The sequence below is a fragment of the Mauremys reevesii genome, linkage group 7 (assembly GCF_016161935.1).
Source record: "Mauremys reevesii isolate NIE-2019 linkage group 7, ASM1616193v1, whole genome shotgun sequence".
NCBI lineage: Eukaryota > Metazoa > Chordata > Testudines > Geoemydidae > Mauremys > Mauremys reevesii.
Genome location: NC_052629.1, coordinates 21,695,444 through 21,716,740, shown reverse-complemented (window position 1 = coordinate 21,716,740; position 21,297 = coordinate 21,695,444). Strand labels below are relative to the sequence as shown.

At 39.6% G+C, this 21,297-nt stretch overlaps 1 protein-coding gene across 2 annotated transcripts in view; it reads left to right on the top strand.

The window, feature by feature from the left end:
• The window catches only part of ADAM12 (ADAM metallopeptidase domain 12), a 320,435-nt gene that overhangs the window by 218,700 nt on the left and 80,438 nt on the right, over positions 1-21,297 (top strand). For both annotated transcript variants that reach the window (XM_039546827.1, XM_039546828.1), the window contains 5 exons: positions 6,676-6,741; positions 7,689-7,760; positions 10,385-10,554; positions 12,325-12,409; positions 18,546-18,694. In XM_039546827.1, coding sequence (XP_039402761.1) covers positions 6,676-6,741; positions 7,689-7,760; positions 10,385-10,554; positions 12,325-12,409; positions 18,546-18,694 — 542 coding nt within the window. The remainder of the gene's footprint in view (positions 1-6,675; positions 6,742-7,688; positions 7,761-10,384; positions 10,555-12,324; positions 12,410-18,545; positions 18,695-21,297) is intronic.

Below are 21,297 nucleotides of genomic sequence, written 5' to 3'. Positions count from 1 at the left end.
GCTCTGGGTCTTCAGCGGCATTTCAGCGGTGGGGGGTCCTTCCGCCCCAGGACCCGCCGCCGAAGTGCCGGGTCTTCGGCAGCAATTCGGCAACGGGGAACCCCTGCTGCCAAAGACCTCAGGCCCCCTGAATCCTCTGGGTGGCCCTGCTGCCTTCAACATCCTGCTCCCTGGGGAATAGCAGGAGCAAGCAGGCCTTATGCTCCTCAGATTGTGAGTGAGCCCTGGGTAGCTTCCAGCCCTGGGCAGGAGCCACTCACAATCTGAGTCTTATTGCTTTGACAATCAATACTTGTTTAGTTCTTTCACACTTTGTCCATGAGTTAATCTCTCCAGTTTCTTAGGCTTCTATTCATCAAAACATTTAACCACATGGTAAGTTCTCTTAAAGACAATGGAACATAAGCATGTGTTTGAAGTTAAACATGTGCTTAAGTGCTTTGCTAAATCAAGGCCTTTAATCATTTTTCTTGCTCGTATTTTAATTCCTCCCTGTTTTCATTAATGAGGTGGTGCAGAACTGTAGGCAGATTACAAATTCTGGTAATATATTTTGATTCCTGTGCCACTTGCAATTCAGTCTTAAAGAAAGCAGCTGACAATCTAGAATAGCTTTTGGCCCACCCAAGGAGGAAAGGAGAACATTATAGCCATGTTACTTTCCTAATAATACATGTAGAAATTAAACAAACCTTTATATTGTAATAGGAAAGTATCTTATGCACACAGAACATGTTCGCAGCATTTTATTCTAGGGATATATCATTTGTAATTGTTTTCATGTAGGAGAAAATGCACTTGACTTGCAATGCATCTAGCTAATGGAAATTGTATAAAATAAATAACTTTCAAACCAGATGGAAAAAATACTGCCACAAATTCACGTGCATTTTGGATTGGGATTGTAGAAGGGAATGTTTGAGATGTTCAAGAGTAACATGGTAGCACAAATCTGCATTTTTTATTAAATGGGAAATATTAGTGTTTATAGCCACATTGCCTACCTAGTTCATTTAGTCTTTATGTTAAGTTCAGTATTAAGGAAAACAGCTTAAATGGCATCAAGGGATGTTATTTATGTACTGGAACAAATTCATTTGCCTTGCAGGAACATTAAACAGTACATTACCAAATTTCTTTTTCTCTAAATACATGTACATTTGCTGTAAATATGTTGCTGCGTCTTTTTCTAATGCTGTAAGTATGGGTAAGTCAGGACGTAGATTGCACCACAATGCAATTAGCTTCAGAAGACAAGCTGAAAGAAGTGATAATTAAGTACTTTTTATAAATAAATATTGTATCTGAGGAACACACACAGCCTCCGGCCAAGTCACAGGAATAGATTCAGTACACTAATAAGTCACCACAGGCTCCTATGATTGGGCCCCTCCAGTCAACTGTTCAATTTCTAAATCTTCCCCGTTCCAAGCAGTTTTACTTTGGGATGGCTTAAATTGATTGGCGTGCCCAAGCATTTCTCACATGTTTACCTCTATGCTGTCATCTATGGTCTTAATATTAGCTTTGGGGATAACCAAGGCATCTCGCAAATCTGCAGTTTTCTGAACAACAGCTCAGAATGAGTCTCAGACATCTATTAAAAACTACAGCGGCAGAGCAACTCTGCCACACATAGGAACATGTAGTCATTTGTTTATTTCAGTAATATGGCGTTTCACCCATACCCAGTATTTGTGGATAGAGATTTTAAAAGGAAGGTAAATCAAGATGCTTAATCATGCGAATCCCCAGACTTCACACAAATGGTGCACTCAGCCATAGATTTCTCCAGCCCAGAGAGTTTAGAGCATTTGTTCTACCTGTAGTTTGATTGTTATACAGATACTGTGGTTTAAATGTCAAAATCTTATAATAAAACATGTATAACTTCAGAGTTATAGAGTTATTAAGATTACAATTGCCAGTAATTTTTCATCCTCCTCCTCTAAGTTTCTTTGTGGGACACTAAAAATTGATGAATTTAGTAACATTGATGAAAGTAGTAACATTTTGCAACCTCCAGGATGAAGTTTGTATTTCTGTATTTTCTTTCACAATCCTTATCTCTATCCCGTTTTGCTTACCTTTCTTTTCCCTTACCCATTATCTCCCTTCTCCCTGAGTCTGTCCAGACCTAATCTTACTCCCCAGTCCCAGTTTTGCCTCAACAACCTTTCTTCTCCATCCATCACTTCCACTCACCCATTTTTTCCTGCAGTTCATGTTCCTTTGTAGCTTCCCATATTTATGTCATTCACTGATTCTCCTCTTCATATCTCCCCTAGTTCACTCCCCATTCCCTCCTCACTGGTGTTTCTTAGTGGTCATAGATTCATAGGCTTTAAGATCAGAAGCAACCACTGTGATCATCTTATCTGACCTCCTGGAGCGCACAAGCCATAGAACATCCCCAAAATAATTCTTAGAGCAGATCTTTTAGAAAAATATTCAATTTTCATTTTAAAATTGCGAGTGATGGAGAATTCACCATAAACCTTTGTAAATTATTCCAATGGTTAATTACTCTCACTGTTAAAAAAAATATGGCTTATTTCCACTCTGAATTTGTCTAGCTTCAACTTCCAACCATAGGATCATGTTATACCTTTCTCTGCTAGATTGAAGAGCCATTATAGACTGCAGTAACTTCAAACCATAACCGTCTCTTTATTAAGCTAAATAGATTGAACTCCTTGAGACTATCACTATAAAGCCCATTTTCTAATGCTTTAGTCTTCTCTGAACCCTCTCCGATTTATCTACATCCTTCTTGAATTGTGACAACCAGAACTGGACACAGTATTCCAGCAGTGGTTGCACTAGTGCCAAATACAGAAATAAAATAACTTCTTTCTTCCTACTCAAGATTCCTCTGTTTATGCATCCCAGGATCTCATTAGCTCTTTTAGCCACAACATCACATTGAGAGCTCATGTTCAACTCATTATCCACCAGAACACCCAAATCTTTTTAAGAGTTACTGCTTCCTAGCATAAAGTCCCCCTGTCACCGGGCCTCAGTGGGTCACAACTGAGAATACTAGATTCAGGACAAACTGCTGAGAAATGGAACAGACTCGCCCCAAACTGGTGGTTATTCTTCCTTAAGATACACCACAGCAGTAACAAAAGTAAACTTCTTTCTCACCACATTGGCTAACAAGTAGTCAGAAATGCAGCCTCTTTAGGTATCATAATCCCTGTTTCAACACTCAGATGCTAGACTTAATGATGAGTGGTTATTTAAAACCAATTTCATCAACGAAAGGGTTCCACTGATCCCAAAGGACTAGCCGCATACCTAGGTCAATATATAACTCAGATCTTACTCAATAATCATGCTGTTGCCAATCCTTTAGTAACTGATATCTAAAGGTGTATTTATAAGAGAAAAGAAAGAGGTGAGAATTTAAATGGTCAGTGAAATCAAATACATATAATAATTGCAAAGTTCTTGTAGCAGGTTTGAAGCAATGATGGAATAAACTGCTGGCTTGCAATGTCTCTGGTAACATCCAAAAGCTTGGAAGGTCCTCAGTCCCTTGGTTAGAGTGCTCCCGTTAGTATAGGTCTGTGGTCCAGGGGTCAGAGCAGGAAAGAGGCAAAATGGCTCTTTCCAGGCTTTTTTATAGTTTCTCCCATGTGGAGGGAAACTCATTGTCCCAAGCAAAGCCCCCAGCACAGTTTGTGGAAAAGTACAGGCACAAAATTGAGTCCAGTGTCACATGCCCTTGCATGCTTCAATGAGTCATAGAAGCAGTCATTACCCATATTTGGCTAAAATGTCCACAGGAAGACCCATTGGGCGGGAATAAGCTTCTTCTGTGACTCATTGTGCTCATTAATGGGTCAGCAACTTGAATGATCCATTCACAATCTGCTGGCTAGACTGGATGTAAACTACCTGGTGAGTGTCACCCCAGGAGCAAACACATTTGAAATATTGGTATATAGTCAATGTTCATAACTTCAGATACAAAGATGATATACACATACAAACAGGATAATTATATTCAGCAAATCACGTTACATGACAAACTTTGTATAAGATTTGTTGCAATTTTATAACAGTGGTAGCAACAATGATCTACATGGTCATATTTTAATCATATAACATCACACCACCATCCTGCAAGTATGACCTACATTCTTTGTTCCCAGATGTATAAATTTACATTTTGCCATATTAAAATGCATATTGTTTGTTTGCACCCAGTTTACCAAGCGATCCAGATAGCTCGGTGACCTATCCTCTTCATTATTTACCACTACCCCAATTTTTGTGTTTTCTGCAAACTTTGTCAGGGATGATTTTATGTTTTCTCCCAGGTTATTGATAAAGATGTTAAATAGTGTAGGGCCAAGAACTTATTTCCCATTTACAGCTACATTTTGAGACCCATCAGTTAGCCAGTTTTTAATCCATTTAATGTGTGCTATGTTAATATTATATCAGTCGAGTTTTTAATCAAAACATGGTGTGGTATCAAGACAAATGGCTTACAGGAGTCTAAATATATTACAGCAACACTATTATCTTTATCAACCAAACTCATAAAAAATAAGATTAGTTTGACAGGATTTATTTTCCATAAACCCACGTTGATTTGTATTAATTATATTACTCTCCTATAGTTCTTTATTAGTCGAGTCCCTTATCAGCTGCTCCATTATCTTGCCTGTGATCAATGTCAGGTTGACAAGGCTGTAATTACCAAGCTCATCCTGTTTACCCTTTTTAAACACTGGCATAACATTCGTTTTTTTCCAGTCTTCTGGAACTTCCTCAGTCCTCCAAGATTTATTGAAAATCAACATTAACAATCCAGCAAGTTGTTTGGCCTGCTGTCTTAAAACTCTTGAATGCAAGTTATCTGGACTTGCTGATTTAAAAATGTCTAACTTTAGTAGCTTCTGTTTAACATCCTTCAGACATACTAATGGAATGGGAAGTGTGTTATCATGATATGATGAGACTGCATCATCTCTTTTTTCCCCGAATACAGAACAGAAACATTTAGTGAACACTTCTGTCTTTTCTGCAGTATTATTGATAATTCTACCATTTCCATCTAGTAATGGACCCAATACCATTGTCAGAATTCCTTTTGTTCCTATTATATTTAACAAACTCCCTCTTATTGTCCTTAACTCTACAGGCCATAATGTCTTCTTGCCTCCATTGACTTCTCTTATAAGTTTTCTACAATTCCTAACTTCTGATTTATATTCTTTACTATCACCTTCTCCTTTCTTCCGTTTGTTATATATTATTTTATACAGCTGCCTTCACTTTCCATTTAAACCAGGTTGGCTTTTTAACCAGTATAGCCTTCTTGCTCAGCTGTGGGATTGTGGCTTTTTTGGGCATGTAGTAAGACGTTCTTAAATTATTCCCAATTATCATTCATATTTTTCTGATTAAATTTTTTCTCCCAACTGATTTGGCTCATAAATATTTTCAGCTTTGTGAAACTGGCTCTATTAAAGCACCAAACATATATATCACTGGTCTGGACTTTATTCTGCTTGCACATTACAAATGTGATCAAGTTATGATCACATGTACCTAAGCTACTATTGATTTTTAGTTCTGTTGTCAGTTCCTCTTTATCTGTTAGGAGAAGGTCTAATATACAATTCCCCCAAGCTGACTGCAACACTTTTTGAGTTAGGAAATTGTCTTCTATAAAGTTTTGAAATTCCAAAGATGTTTTAGTGCCAGCAGCATAAGACCTCCAGCATATGTCACTCAAATTGAAGTCCCTTATGATCACTCAGTTCTTTTTCCTTACACATTATAGATAGCTGTGTAAGAAGGCGATTTTCCTGTTCCTGTGATTTGGTGGTCTATAGCAGGCACCAACTTGTACCCCATCTTGTGCCTTATTTGTTAGGACATTGATCCATAACCATTCAAGCTCATTTTCTTCCGAGTTATCAGTGACTTGGAAACAGGTAATGTCATTTTTAACATAGAGTGCCATTCCCGCTCCCTTTTCCTCACTCGATCCTTACTAAATAGGTTAAAACCATTGATTTTAACATTCCAGTTGTGTGAATCATCTCACCAAGTTTCAGTAATACCCATCAGATCAAATTTATGCTGATAAATGAGCATTTCCAATTCCTCTTGTTTGTTACCCAGGCTCTTAGAATTGGTATATAGGCAATTCAATAATTTCTTCTCCCTATGTCGATTGGTCCCTTGACTAATTTTGTTCTCAACATCTCAATTTTGTGCTAAGTGGTCAGTTGACTATTATGTGAAATATTACAAGCTGTTACCATAATGCTTCTCTGAAAGTATTACAAGAAACAGCTGAGGTCTTTCCACCAAAAAAGATTTTCATCGTGCAAGGGGCACCTGACCATTTCAAATAGAGCAAGGTGGAAGGTTACAAATTGCAGAAAGGCCATTTGCCTACCTGTACTGCCCAGCTTTCTTGATGATTGGGTGAGTGCCATGTAAACATCCTCTCCTCTGATTGAAGAGGGGAGAGGGTTATGTAAAGAGGAGAAAAGAGACCAAGAATTGAGTGGCGTGAAGCTTGAGAAGGAAAATTTTAATTCTCTTTGACAATGTCTTTGCTGGGGTGACCGAGAGCTGATACTCAGGTGTTCAGGGTCATTTGATGCAAAAACAGATGTCTATTTATATTTGTTTTGGCAGCACAAAAGGGAGACTCTGAAGATAACAAAATATGTGGAGCTTGTTATTGTTGCAGATAATCGAGAGGTAAGAAAGTTTTAAAGAAAAGATGCAGTTAGTAGAGGGAGTATTGGAGGGAAGGTGATTGTTTAGTTCAGTTTTCATGGTGCTCAAACAATTGTGCTTAAGAGACCAATACTGTGCATTGCTAAAACATTTGTCATCTAAGTAGGGCTACAGTAACAGAAAGGACTATTTAAAAACAGTGTAAGGGTGACAAGTATTTGTTCCAAGGCTAAAATGTTCCTTGCAACACTTTGGAAGGAATTTAGTGCTCACAAACATCTGGGACCTCTTTCAGTAATTTAAATGGATGCCTGTAAGTATTCACTGGCCATGACCCAGTGAGGTGGTTGAGCCCCCAATGCACTATTTAACTCTGACCTCTGGAGACCATCACTGTCTAGAGTAAACAGCATAATTCAGTGTTGTTGGTTGTTGTAGTTTGGCAATTATGCTGAATTAAGCAAGACTGTATGCAGAGTTTGCAAAGTGGGTTTCAAAACAAATAAAAGAGACAGATTGTCAAAAATATTTCAACGAGCTGGAGTGAAACCAAAGATGTGAAATCTTGGTACGAACTATTTTCCAATTTACATTTTTCTTTCAAAATGTGACAGACTCCGCTTCTTGAACACTGCTGGTTAAATAGCAAACATCACTTTCTTCAATAGCAGAGACCGTTAAAAGAAGAACCTTTCCATTTTTGCAATTAAAACAATCCTAGGGAGATTCTGCGTAGGAGTGTAAGGGATTTTAGAATCTTTTCTGAAAACAAAATCCCTTCATCCAATTTGTGCCAAATTTTGTGCCATTTTGAGCCAAATCCTAATCCCGCGGAAGTCAGTGGGTCTTTGGCCTTTTATGCATTTAAACCCCAAATGTTAATGTCAGTCTGCCACTGGTAGGTGATTTTTTGCAGGCAAATGTCACAATACTAATGTTGATTATGCATTACTCTTTTACATTCTAAGTTTCAGAGACAAGGGAAGGATGTGGAAAAAGTTAAGCAGAGGCTGATAGAAATTGCAAACTATGTCGATAAGGTAAGAGCATCAAAAATATTTCATTTTCTCAAGCCTCACAAATATTTCCAAGGGGTATTGCTGTGAAATCTATGCCATCTAGGCTTATTGGGAAGGAAAAGCCTTCTGAAATTCAAAAATTGTTACACACCATTCCTGCAAAGACAAGAAAATGGCTTCTCAGTGAGAATGTGTCAGCCACAAAGAATGGCAAGACCTAGATTTCCAGTACCGCAGCATTTTTACTAGGACAGCCATGAAACAGTTTGGGGGTGCTGTGCATGTGGCAATGGGACGACTAAGGGTCTGTTAATGCAGTTTTTAAGACAAACATTAACCTAGACCTGACAAAATTCTTTCTAAGTGCAAGAGAAGAACCACAGACTTAATTTAGACAAAGATACTTTGTTTAGGTAATGACCAACTGGGGCATTCCAGTGGCTGGGGTGAAAGTTTGTTGCATTCTGAGGCCTTGTCTATACTAGAACATTTTTATATTGCCAGCACCATTGCAACTCCACATGTCCATAAACAGAAGTGCCTGCAACACTATGCAAAAACACATCCCACTACTGTGACTGTCCTTGCTCTGAGCAAAGCTGTGCACTATATGGTCCTCCAGTGTGTCACTTTGTATTGTTGCAATGCTAGTGTAGACAGCAAGTACTACTTCAGAGGTTGCATTGGTGCAATTAGTCGTCCTAGCATAATCCCAGAATGCTTTTGCCCATCTTTTGTCACCTCTCAATCCACCCACCAGCCAGCTCCCTGCAGGTCTGGAAGTACCCACTGCAGTACTTAGCTGTTGTTGACTATCTACACAAGGGCAGGTCTACAACCAGCCATGGCTTCTCTGTTTCTGCTGCTCTCATGTGTTGACTTCTCAAATGTGGTGCTCACGCCGTACCCAAATCTTGCAGAAAAATATCTCCAGCCAAACAGCAGCGGCAGCAAAAGTATGAACTACCCCACCATGTCCTGTTCAACTCAGTAAGTTGTGACCTCAGTACCCGAAATATCTCAAAGCCTACCTGGAACCAACATACCTTTTGAGGCACATTCCTTCCTTGTAACGCTCATGGATGTGGAAGGCTCACCAGTGTGCAGCCTCCTACATGGGGCTTGTGATAGAACCACAATTTAGGCTTTAGATTTTATTAGGCTGGCCTGAAAATGTGGGTAATTGTTGGACAAATTGTGGAAAGGGGTAGGTTTTGAAAAGGGATTTGAAGAAGGAGAGGGTGGTTGGTTGAAGGAGTAGGGAACATACTGCAGACATAAGGGCCAGCAAGGGAGAAAGCTATAAGGTATTGTGGAAGTAAGTTAGAAAGAAGCAAGACAGGAAGCAAAATTAGCAGCACACAGATCCCAAGTTGTGCAAATGGCAGGAAACAAGAGTTGAGATGTGGGCAAGGGCAGAGCCATGTGGTAGTTTGAAGGTGAGGATGAGGAATGAGATGTAGAGCTAGACTTCTTGTATTTAATGTGGTTTCTTTTAAATATACTGTATACACCGGGATTCTTCAGGATGAAAGGAATCGTATAATGTTCAGTGTTGTTAATAAGAGCTTCCTGAACACAAACCAACCACCAGGTAAAATGGGATTAAAGCTTACAGTACAGTGCCATATGTTCGGAAAACCTAGGAGAGTCCAGTAACGGAATTGTGACTGAGTCTGATTTAACTGGTATCTCAAAGACTCTTACTCAAAGTCAGGCAATTCTAGATTAAAAACAAGCTGCTGGACAGAACTCAGCTCGTTCTGTAACTGTTCTGCTGACTTATTAAAGGAAGGAGGGAGTTTATTTGCTACCTGTTTGAAACTAATTTTGCATGTTATATTCATTTTGGCTTCAGTTTATGCTCTCAGTGAATTGCACTGCTACCCAAATGACTGCAAAGCATACAAATCAGACAAAGGTGCTGTATATGCCTGGTTTTGTTTGGACTGTAAGCCATAACCCTGCTAGAATGGTCCCTGGCCTATTAGGCATTCTCCATACTAGACTTATTTTCCTAAAATTTCCTGTCATTGCTGGCACTTGTGCAAGTTTATCAGTGGTGGGATCTCTATTATAGATAAGGTAGCCATTGATATTAGAACCACTTTGTCATCGAGACCTGCTATGAGCAGGATTAGATGACTCTGGCAACTGGCATTTTAGTTACAAGTCTATACTAGCACTCCCACCAGTTGTGTTGCATTGGTGATAGCAACAAAGGGAAATGTTAGGAGTCATTTGGACTTGCGATGAATTTGTTTGGAAATTCATTGGGTATGGAAGCCATTGCCCTGCTGCACCATGGAGGAATGTACCAGCCCTGGCCAGGACATGGAGATTCTACCATGAGGCCTGCAGAGAGTTTTAATGTTTTTCCTGAATGTTTCCTGGATAGTTAGCCATGGTCAGATCTCTTTCTCTGGGTCATGGCAATGTTCTGTCTGATGCCTGTGATTTCAGGTGTTCGTTTATGTGGAGACACATTGTACTCTCCTCCTCCACCCTAAGAGGAAAGGTTTTTTCCTGGGACCAAATAGATTTCTGAGAGGCTTCTGTGAACATTATGATTTTGTTAACATGCGCTGATTTAACACATTCCTCTAAAATAGGATGTAGAAAGATTCATTTGTTTGCCTCGCTAGTTCTACAGGCCATTAAATATTCGAGTAGCCCTGGTTGGAGTGGAGGTGTGGAGTGACATGGATAAGTGCTCTATAACACAGGACCCCTTCACCAGCCTCCATGAGTTTCTGGACTGGAGAAAGCTGAAACTACTACCTCGTAAACCCCATGACAATGCACAACTAGTGAGGTATAGCCAGCGATGTATTTAATATTTGCATGACTATTGGCTGGGGTTTCCAGGAACTGAGAATCTTTATACAAAGTTCTGTTACTTTTTTTTTGTTGTTAAAATATTTGGGTGATTGTGTTTTTTAAAGCAAAAAGCAGCCCTCCATCCTTCACAAGCTCACAATTTCTTCCCAGGACCCTGCATTAGTGTGGGAATATGCTATGTCAGCTTCCTCACACATTCCTCTGAGCAGCGTCGGTGTAGAATTGTGCGAAGGGCACAGTCACACAAACATTACACACATGCCTAACATTAAGCGTCTGAATAATCTCACTGAAGTTAATGGGACCACTCACATGCTTATAGTTAAGCCTGTGTGTAACCGTTCGCAGGACTGGTGCGTAGTTTTATCAGTTTTAACAGACAAGGGGCTTGATCCAAAGCCTGTTGAACTCAATTAAAGACTTCCCTTATTTATTATTAATTATTATTATTTATTATTGTAGCGCCAAGAAGCCCTAGCCAGGGATCAGGACCCTACTGTGCTAGGCACTGTACAAACACAGAACAAAAAGAAATTCCCTGCCCCCACAGACCTAGATTGAGATCACCAAGTTCATTTTTACAGTAGAACCTTGATTTTACAAACACCAGTCTTGGGAATGACCAGTTATACTAACCATTTTTGCAGATGGAAAAAATATCACATCATAAAGGTGTTGTCTACAAAGAACAAGTCAATTTCGCTTCATATTCCATTCCTTCAGTGCATTGGAAGTTGCTTTGCAAGAGGTCTGAAAGACATGAGAAAGTGATACAGTCCACTGTTCTGCAACTTATGCACCATTCCTATTGTAATTTTGAGATAGTCAATTTTATGAACTTTTCAATTTTTAAGAACTCCTCTACTGTAAAAGTCCTACTGTATTTGTGACTTAAATAAAATTAGAAACCTGTCATTGTATAGCTTGACAAAGTGGATGAGGTAATATCCTGGGACCTACATGGCTACAACAACACTGCAAAAATGATATGGCTTAGACTGCTTTATTTTCTACAAACAAGTGTTCCTAGGTATAATGACAAAATCTTCCATTGGTCATAATGACAATTAGATCAAGAAAGTATATTTTTTTAGAGAATATTTATACTTGACTAGAGCTAGGATATGTTTTCTCTTAATTATTTGAATTTAGTAGACAACAATAAGTTGAAAGATCAAACATTCACAGTTGAATGACTCTTAGCAATTAAAACAAAAATGTATTGAGGCATTCAGTATCTTACTTAAAGTATAGGAGGAGGTCTTCCAAATTGTTGCAATATCATTAATTGCTCTGTAAATACTAAAATCTTTCAGTTGGATTAATGAATTTTAGGGTACACTTTATAGCTAATACATTATAAATTTGCACTGTGTTGTATTGACACTTGCATGAATTGCAAGCATGTCTATGTATGTGCATTTCCCAAGTTCAATTGTAATGGCAGTTTTCAATTGTTGGCATTGTTGTAATATATTGTATTCCCCCCGCCCAGCAGAAACTCCAGAGGATGCTCAAATGCATCTTTCATATAGCAGAGATTCTGTCATTGTCATTTCCACAGATTTGCATGACTAATTTCTGATCCTTATTGGTTTCAACTTTCAATGTCTGGAGCTGGCATTTTGAAAATGGGATTGTTGCCTGAGATTGGCAGGAAAAAGAAGTTATAAAATATTAGGGTCCTCTCATTTTGCATTAAATGATGATTCTGTGGTTTGTCTTCTCCCACCCCCTCCTTCAGTGGGGTGTACTTCCAAGGGACTACCATTGGCATGGCACCTATAATGAGCATGTGCACTGCAGAGCAGTCTGGAGGAGTTGTTATGGTAAGTGTTGGGAGCACAAAAGCTGAATTTGGTCCATCTTGTGCAAAAAGTTTCCATGAGTTATATAATACTGTATCTTGTCATGGAAAGTCTGCTTTTTAGTACTGTTTTCAATCTAAACTCTTGTTTTGTCTATATCTTCATACAGTGTATGTATAATTGTTTTAAGTATCGTATTTCATAGTGAATGAAATAATACCTTGAATTAAAATATAGTTTAGCATCTTTATAGAAATCCTTGAAATCAATGGGAGTATTCACTGGGTTATAAGCGTTTGCAGGATTAGGATAGAAATGAACAAGTTTGCTGTGCATATATGGCTATGTGCAATGAAAGCCTCTCATAAATGTTTGATAAGAAATAATAGTTTAAAATACTGCATTTACCATGCACCAAGGATATACATTTACAAAGCCTCCAGTGTAATAGTTTATTTTTCATGTTTCTAGTAAAGTGGTTTTATTATAATTGTCAGACTTCAAGCACAATCTACACTAGCAACAGTGGCAGCATTCATGTTAACTACATTTCTCTCACAAAGGGGATTACTGTTGCTTTTGTTGTCAGCTTCCAGACATGTGACTAATACACATAATTCATGAGTTAGAACATTTTGGCCTTTATCAGAACTTGTCACCGGTGATAAATGCAACATAATTACATGTCCAAATAAAGAAAAGATGCACCGAAACCAATATAAACATTGAAATTCCGACTTAAGCTAGCTACTCAGCTCATAAGACCCCCTGTTGTGTTGAGTTATTTAAGGATCTTAAAATAAAATATTGTTTTATATACTACACTTGGCATATACAGTAGGTTCTGGACTGGCATGCAGAACTATTGTTGATTTCATTGAAAATTACATGAATTGAAAGACCTCAGAATATTGGTATAGTGGGAGCTGTTAACCTGGAGGACCATCCTCAGCTGAATTCCTTGATTGCTTCCTTTTAAACTATCTCATACCCAGTATTCCCATGCTATGTTACACTGTATTTCAATGCAAAGTTTTACCTTGTTCACTACGAAAGTTCACTCTATAAACAAAAAATAAATTCCTTTATTCAACTAGTCATATTACAAAAATGAATGTCTCTTTAAAATGTTTGCGGGGTTATGGGTATTAGGCTGATAAATAATGCTTCATGTTTTCTAGAATTATACAAAGAGTGCTCTAGAAATCATGGACCAGGTTGTGCAGCTTTATTCACATTGAGTAGTACCCTACTTCTTAAGGAGTCCCACTGAAATAAATGAAAGCGCTTAAAGTCCCATTTAATGTAATTTTTGCACAATCTTAGCCCTATGTGCTTTTCTAACTTTTTAGCTAAATCTTCCTGAAAAACAGACAGCTGGCCAAAAACAAAACAAAAACCCACAACCAACCCAAATCACAATCACTGAATAAAACTCCTGTATAAAAATGAAATGCACAAAAAACAATACTTCAGAAAGAATGATGTGTAGGTGAATTAATCAGTGGTTTCTAACCCTAGCGTCTACAGCGCTCAAACCCTCCAACACATGGCACATATTCATGTACATGCTCTTTGTAATGCTACATGCCCTACTCCAAAAGAGCTCCCACCAGACTGGAAGTACATTTCTAAGCACAGAGTTGGTGGAAGTCACTATATACCAAATAATCTGTGAATATCAAAAGGGGTAAGGATCATAGAATCATAGGACTGGAAGGGACCTCAAGAGGTCATCTAGTCCAGTCCCCTGCGCTCATGGCAGGACTAAGTATTATCTAGACCATCCCTGACAGGTGTTTGTCTAACCTGCTCTTGAAAGTCTCCAATGATGGAGATTCCACAGCCTCCGTAGGCAATTTATTCCAGTGCTTAACCACGTTGACAGGAAGTTTCATCCAATCTAAACCTCCCTTGTGGCAATTTAAGCCCGTTGCTTCTTGTCTTATCCTCAGAGGTTAAGAAGAACAATTTTTCTCGCTCCTCCTTGTAACAGCCTTTTATGTACTTGAAAACTGTTATGTCCCCTCTCAGTCTTCTCTTTTCCAGACTAAACAAACCCAGTTTTTTCAATCTTCCCTCATAGGCCATGTTTTCTAGACCTTTAATCATTTTTGCTGCTCTTCTCTGGACTTTCTCCAATTTGTCCACATCTTTCCTGAAATGTGGCACCCAGAACTGGACACAATACTCCAGCTGAGGCCTAATCAGCGTGGAGTAGAGCAGAATAATTATTTCTCGTGTCTTGCTTACAATACTCCTTCTAATACATCCCAGAATGATGTTCACTTTTTTTGCAACAGTGTTACACTGTTGACTCATATTTAGCCTGTGGTCTTCCGTGACCCCAGATCCCTTTCCGCAATACTCCTTCCTAGGCAGTCATTTCCCATTTTTTATGTGTGAAACTGATTTTTCATTCCTAAGAGGAGTGCTTTGCATTTGTCCTTATTGAATTTCATCCTATTTACTTCAGACCATTTCTCCAGTTAGTCCAGATCATTTTGAATTATAATTCTATCCTCCAAAACACTTGCAACCGCTCCCAGCTTGGCATCATCCATGAACTTGATAAGTTACTCTCTATGCTATTATCAAAATCATTGATGAAGATATTGAACAGAACCGGACCCAGAACTGATCCCTGCTGGATCTCACTCATTATGCCCTTCCAGCATGACTGTGAACTGCTGATAACTACTCTGGGAATGGTTTTCCAACTAGTTATGCACCCACCTTATAGTAGCTCCATCTAGGTTGCATTTCCCTAGTTTGTTTATGAGAAGGTTATGTGAGACAGTATCAAAAGCTTTACTAAAGTCAAGATCTGCCACTTCCCTCCTATCCACAAGACTTGTTACCCTGTCAAAGAAAGTTATCATCCTTGTCTGGTCTGATTTTTCTGTCTGCACTCTTATTCAAATCTAATATCTAATCTATCTTGGTTCTTTTATCATGCCTCTCTGCACACCTGTCCTGCTATATACATTCTAAGTGGTTTGATTCTCTTTGTGTTAGATGAGGCTCATATTTTCTATGAATATTAATGCAAGTTAAGTGTAAAGGTAAAATGTTGCTTTCTTGCTCAGACATATTCTGCTGTACACATTCAGGAAAAACACTTTTGACTCTCCTGGGAGGTTAGCTTGAGTGAGAAGTACAGAACTGAGCCACTGAGATTTATTTAATTTAAGAAACACCTCAGTGGAAAGTATTTTTTATAAATGTCCCGGTTTACAACTTAATGAGCCTGCCTGGAGTCAGTTCTAGGTCTGAGGTGCTAGTTTGCAGCAGCATTAGACAACATCATTCCTCAGTGGAATGCAGCAGAGTTCAGTTGAAAGCAACTGCATATTTGGTATAACAGCCTATAACGTGTTCAACAGGAGAAGATTTCCTGTTTGGCGATTGTGAAACTGTTTGCTAATGACTTTTACTACTGAACTTAACTTAAAAAAATGTAGAGGAATAAATCAAAGCCTCATTCCTCGTAAGTCTGTTCATTTCTCAAGTGCTGCTGAGCTTAAATAGTCTCACTATCAAACTGGACATATTACTGTTTGTTTGGATAGTCTTAATTTATGCTGTTTTCCAATAACCTCTTTTGCTGAGACATCACATTCTTTGTCTTTAAAAACCCACTCTAGAAACCTGATAGCATTCAGAATGATCCAAGCAAGTAATGAGAACCGCATGTGCTGTAATAATTACATTTTAGATCATTTCTTGCTCTAATTTGGCCATGGACCTTGCAAATCATTATTTAAAAAATTATTATCTTAGGAGATGTTGAAATAAGAAGAATCTCACTGTTTGTGCAGAGAAATGGCTGTGAGCATGAAAGTAACAGCTGGGTTCTGTAATAGGGTTGCCCCGTACTGAGCACCCCCTCGTGGAGAGGGGTCATTCTGCAGAGCCTGTTTCCCCCTCTTGAGGGCCTCTTACACAGGCTCACCACACTTTTTCTGTGGTCAAAGAACCCCTCCTTGCAGGTCTGGGTTTATTCAGAGAAAATAATTCAAATCAAAACTCAAACTCCCAAATTGACATCCAACAGACAAATGTTTCTCTTCCTACTCCCAGGTTTCCCTGCCTGGAGAACTTTTGCACTCTCTCCCCTGCTTGCTCAGGGTCTCTCCTGACTTAACAGGCTACTCCCAGCCCTTCCTGGCTGGAGTCTTAGTCCCCAAACCCAACAATTTCTGCTCTCCCTGAACATCTCCCCCACCTCCACTGCAGCTTCCAGCTGCTCTTGATAGGAGAAGCACCTGATCCCCTCTCCAGTGGGTCACATGCTCTAATCGGAGCTGGCTTAGCCACAGGCTTTCCAGCCCATGGGGCAAGCCACCCTGGTACAGGCTCAGTTTATTGTCTCTCTCAGTTGTTCAGGATTTGAAGAAAGTTCTAAATGTTGACCACATCTAAAAGTGAATGCAGCTGCTACAGATCCCTAAGTTAAAGGCATGACTTCTGTGCTGCTTTGTTAAAATGTGTGGACATTACATCACTGTCCTGTCAATCCGCAGCCCTGTTTTACTTTTGCTTCTTCTGTGGAGTCAGGTGTAATTACAGCTATTGATTAAATATTTGGGAAGTTCAATGCATGCACCCACAGAGATCAGTCAAGCTAGATATTAAGACGTCTTGATGTGTAACTAAGTGTCATGAGAGAATATTTTTTTAAAAACATTATAAATGTACATGTGTGCACACTGCAGTTTGTCATAATAACAACAACAAAAATTAGCTGTCCAGCTTCCCCTAAAACAGCCATTTTAAAATACAATGATGCACACACAGTCTCAAGCACAAACAGAATTTTAGCAACAACATTTTTGTATTAAATATTACAAGATTCAGGAAAACCTGAAATGAGAGCACTTTTTTTTTTGTTTGTTTTGAAGATAAAATTCCTTGAATTTACTCCATGAGCCAAATAACAGTGGCCATTTGCCTTCTGAAATGATTACATTCTTTTTTCAAATGTGCTTTCTACTTGAGAATTGATTGATTTACTAAAAAATATTAGCGAGCTGAAAAAGGAATCTATAAAATCTAAACCAAATAATTTATTAAGGGCTTCTCTTATATAAGGCTGATGTTTAGACACTTTTTTACCTTTCACTTTTTTGTAGTACTACGGCTGGCTAAGACAGTAACAGAAGAGTTATTTAAGCTGAATATATTCATTTATGCTTTTAAAGCAGGCAGCAGTACATACTAATTCCATTTACTGTCTGATAAAACGTAAATCACGCATTTCTATTACATGTTTTATGCCTTTTGGGAGAGCTTTTATAAGAAAGATGGGTTTTTTCCCAAGGAAAGTTATTGATGTCTTACAGAGGTTTGTGGAAAGATCTCTTTTATTCATGGCCAGGCCAAAACATTAATCAGATCAGTAGCCCCTAACCAAACCACACAGTGCATTTCTCAGAAACATTTGTTTGGGAAAACAACATTCCCACAAGGATCAATGCCAGTGTTTCTATTTTTTTACTTTTACACCAAGTAAAACACTTACAGGAATTAATTAGAGGCCACCTAAGGACTTTGTCTTTTTTACTTTTTAAATTAAAAATGAGGTCCTGTAAAAAGGTTGCTTGAGCTCACAGCCGCTATAATTTCTGCTTCAGCTTAGTAGTAGATGTTAGAGACCAAACCTCTTCATGCACTGTGGGGATTGAGCTCCTGAAGTGCAGGATTTTCTGCTCTCTTCCTCCCAGTCCCTCCTCTTATGCCACTGTTGTCTCCATCCTTCAAGATATGTGCAAATAATTTTCTGCTGTTTATGCGATATCCAAATACTTGGACATAAAATGGGCAGGGGTTACGAGAGAATTTCTAGCTATAGAAGAGAGACTACAAAGATAGTCAAAGCTGCCTCAGCTATCTGAATGCCCAGTTGCCATAAAGGAATTGGGTGTCTCGATGCCACAGGCTACTTTGATAATCCCGATCTAAATGGCTTATTTAGGGAAGAGAGGATGTTGATAATTTGTAATTTTATCCATTTAGCAAGAACAGAGTAGCCGCAATTATAATGGAGAGGCTTATAAAACAATTTAGGATATCGAGGATGGAGCCAAACATGTATTCTTTTATGAGTCATTCTTTTTTGTACGTGGGCTTCACGATTCTTTTTTTTTTCTTTGAGGATCATTCAGACAGCCCTCTTGGTGCAGCAGTAACCCTGGCTCATGAGCTGGGCCACAACTTTGGGATGAATCATGATACCCTGGAGAGGGGCTGTACCTGCAAAGCCTCTACTGATAAAGGTGGCTGTATCATGAACCCCTCTACTGGGTAAGTGCAAACATTAGTAAGCGTTAGTTGGTGGGGAGCGAATTATGCTGTAGTTTGTTATCTCAGGAAGCTTTTGAGTAAAAGTTTACACAACGAGGCCAGTCAAAGCTTCCCACAAAAACCCCTCCACAAGTAGAAACAATAAAACTTGTTAGTAGAGCAAAATTTGCCATGTTGAGGTCTCTAGTGTAGAAGAGAGAAAAATGCCATAAGAAGCAATTAATTGTTTGTCATTTTGAACTGTTATAATACAGTGCAGGCATTTTTATCAGAACTTCCACTACTGTCATCTTGCCAGCGTGACACCACAAATAATCATAAGGGGGAATGACCAGAATAAAGGCCATGACCAAAATTAGTTTGTAGGAAATAAAGTGTTAGGCTTTCTGTTATTTCATTTTTGGTGAAGTTCATTCCTGTGCAGAAGATCAGCACAAGCATGATGCACCACATAACTCCCAACTTAACCCCGTTTTGAAGAAGACTGAAATGGGATGTGAATGCTATGTAGGCTTTGCATGGGGTGAGGGATGAACTTTACTTGTATTTTTTGCAGCTATACCAGCATGAGCTGTGAACAAATCAGATCTCATAAGCTAAGCAGAGTCAGGCCTATTCAGTATTTAGATGGGAGTCTTCTGAGGAAAAAAATAAGGCAATCTTGGAAGTTCTGGTGATGAATCAGAAGGTGACACTCTTCTTTCTGAGTCAATACTGAGGAGATACTCAAGCATGGTATTAGGAGGCTGCTGCTGACAGCCTGACCTTTTATGGACATCAAAGATACAATGATGTTTTCTACAAGAGGTCTTGGACTTCTGGCCAAGTTCACTAATTACAGCCTGTTCTACAATATTAGAAACTGAAACACATAGCCTTGGATGTGCATATGTTTTGTCATCTATATTCTGTATATATGGGGGGTTTTGTATATTTTACTCTGTCAGTTATGAAGCTTTTGAGTCTTAGGATTTGTGACCATGCTCAGGGCTCTTTCGTCTCTGCTGGTGCAGTGACTGCATGTTTCTTGGAAAGGAGGTAGGAGAGGAGAGGGAGTGTCATGCAGGAGAGCTCCCTGCTGATCAGCCAAACAGCAGCTTTGGCATCTGCTTCAAAGGCAAACTGTCATCCTTGTTAAGAAAAGAAAAAAGTGCTGGCTAGTGGCCAGTCATAGCAAGCTAGGGGACAAACAATGAAAAGAGATTGGTGTGTTTGTGGGGGAAAGGGAGCGATTTCTAAAGTTTTGCATAAGAAAAATAGCTTGGCTTTTCTAAAACAATAGGTAATAAATATCCTTGCAGAATTCTGTTCAGCAGCACATCACAGCTATTACACACACTAATAAAACAAACTGAAATCGGTAACATGACCATGAGGAGTGGTAATGTGATTGGTAACTCCTGACTTCATATCTGCAATGAGCAGACAGATTTTATATCTTAGTGCCTGAATGATGTACACGACCTTTAATGATCACCTGAATTAGTATTTGTGCACCTGGTCACCCTGCAACTTCAGAAGAAACCACAAGAGGGCCCTGCGGGAAAAAAACCTCATGAAGTTTTCCCCAAGTTCTGTCAGTTTAGGGAGCAGTGCTATGCACAGAATTCTGTAGATCCATACAGGACCCCTGTGTCTCTATGTTGGCTCTGCAGCCCTCTGTCCCTATGGGCTCGCTGACAGCTCAGGTCCATTAACTGCTAGGGTTTCCCCTAGCAACCACAAGTTCTGGGCCTCACCTGCCCTCAATGATGGTTCACCCAACACAGAGCAGGTTGTGAAACAGTTAACATAGCCTCAAGCGGCATTAGTTTTCCACTGTAAAAAGCAACAAAGAGTCCTGTGGCACCTTATAGACTAACAGATGTATTGGAACATAAGTTTTCGTGGGTGAATACCCACTTCATCAGACGCATGTGGATGCTGATCAGATAGTTTCTCAGTTTCTTTGATAGTGTATAGCATAATCTCTCATTGCGGTCTGTGCAGTATCTAGATAGCAATGGATTTTTCACCTTCAGTCCATTTGGTATTATGTCCATCCGTTTGCATTTGGAAAGGAAGATGATATCTGTCTGTATTTGTGCAAGTTTCTTCATGAGGTTGATGGATTTCCACTCCATATGGCTAAATGCAGTGCCTTGCATGGTGTCAAGTATCAGAGGGGTAGCTGTGTTAGTCTGGATCTGTAAAAAGCAACAAAGAGTCCTGTGGCACCTTATAGACTATAGACATGCATCTGATGAAGTGGTATTCACCCACAAAACCTTATGACCCAATACATCTGTTGCCACACAAGCAGGGGCGGCTCTAGAAATCACGCTGCCCCGCGCGCGCATGCGCGCGCCGCTCCCTGTCCTGCGTCCGGTCCTCCTCTTCCCCGGGCCCGTTGGAGCTCGCGCTGCGCGCCGAGGTCGGACTGGGCCTGGAGGAGTGGAGCTGCCACAGGCGCCGGGTGCGGCGCCCGTGTGTGCTGTCTCAGGTTTTGTGCTGCCGCAGTCATGCCTCGCGGGAGGTCAGCGAGCTCCGGAGCGCGACGCGCGCCTCTCGGCGTCATGCCTGCGGTCCGTCGTCCGGGTCCCGACCGCCCGCAGGCAGCACAC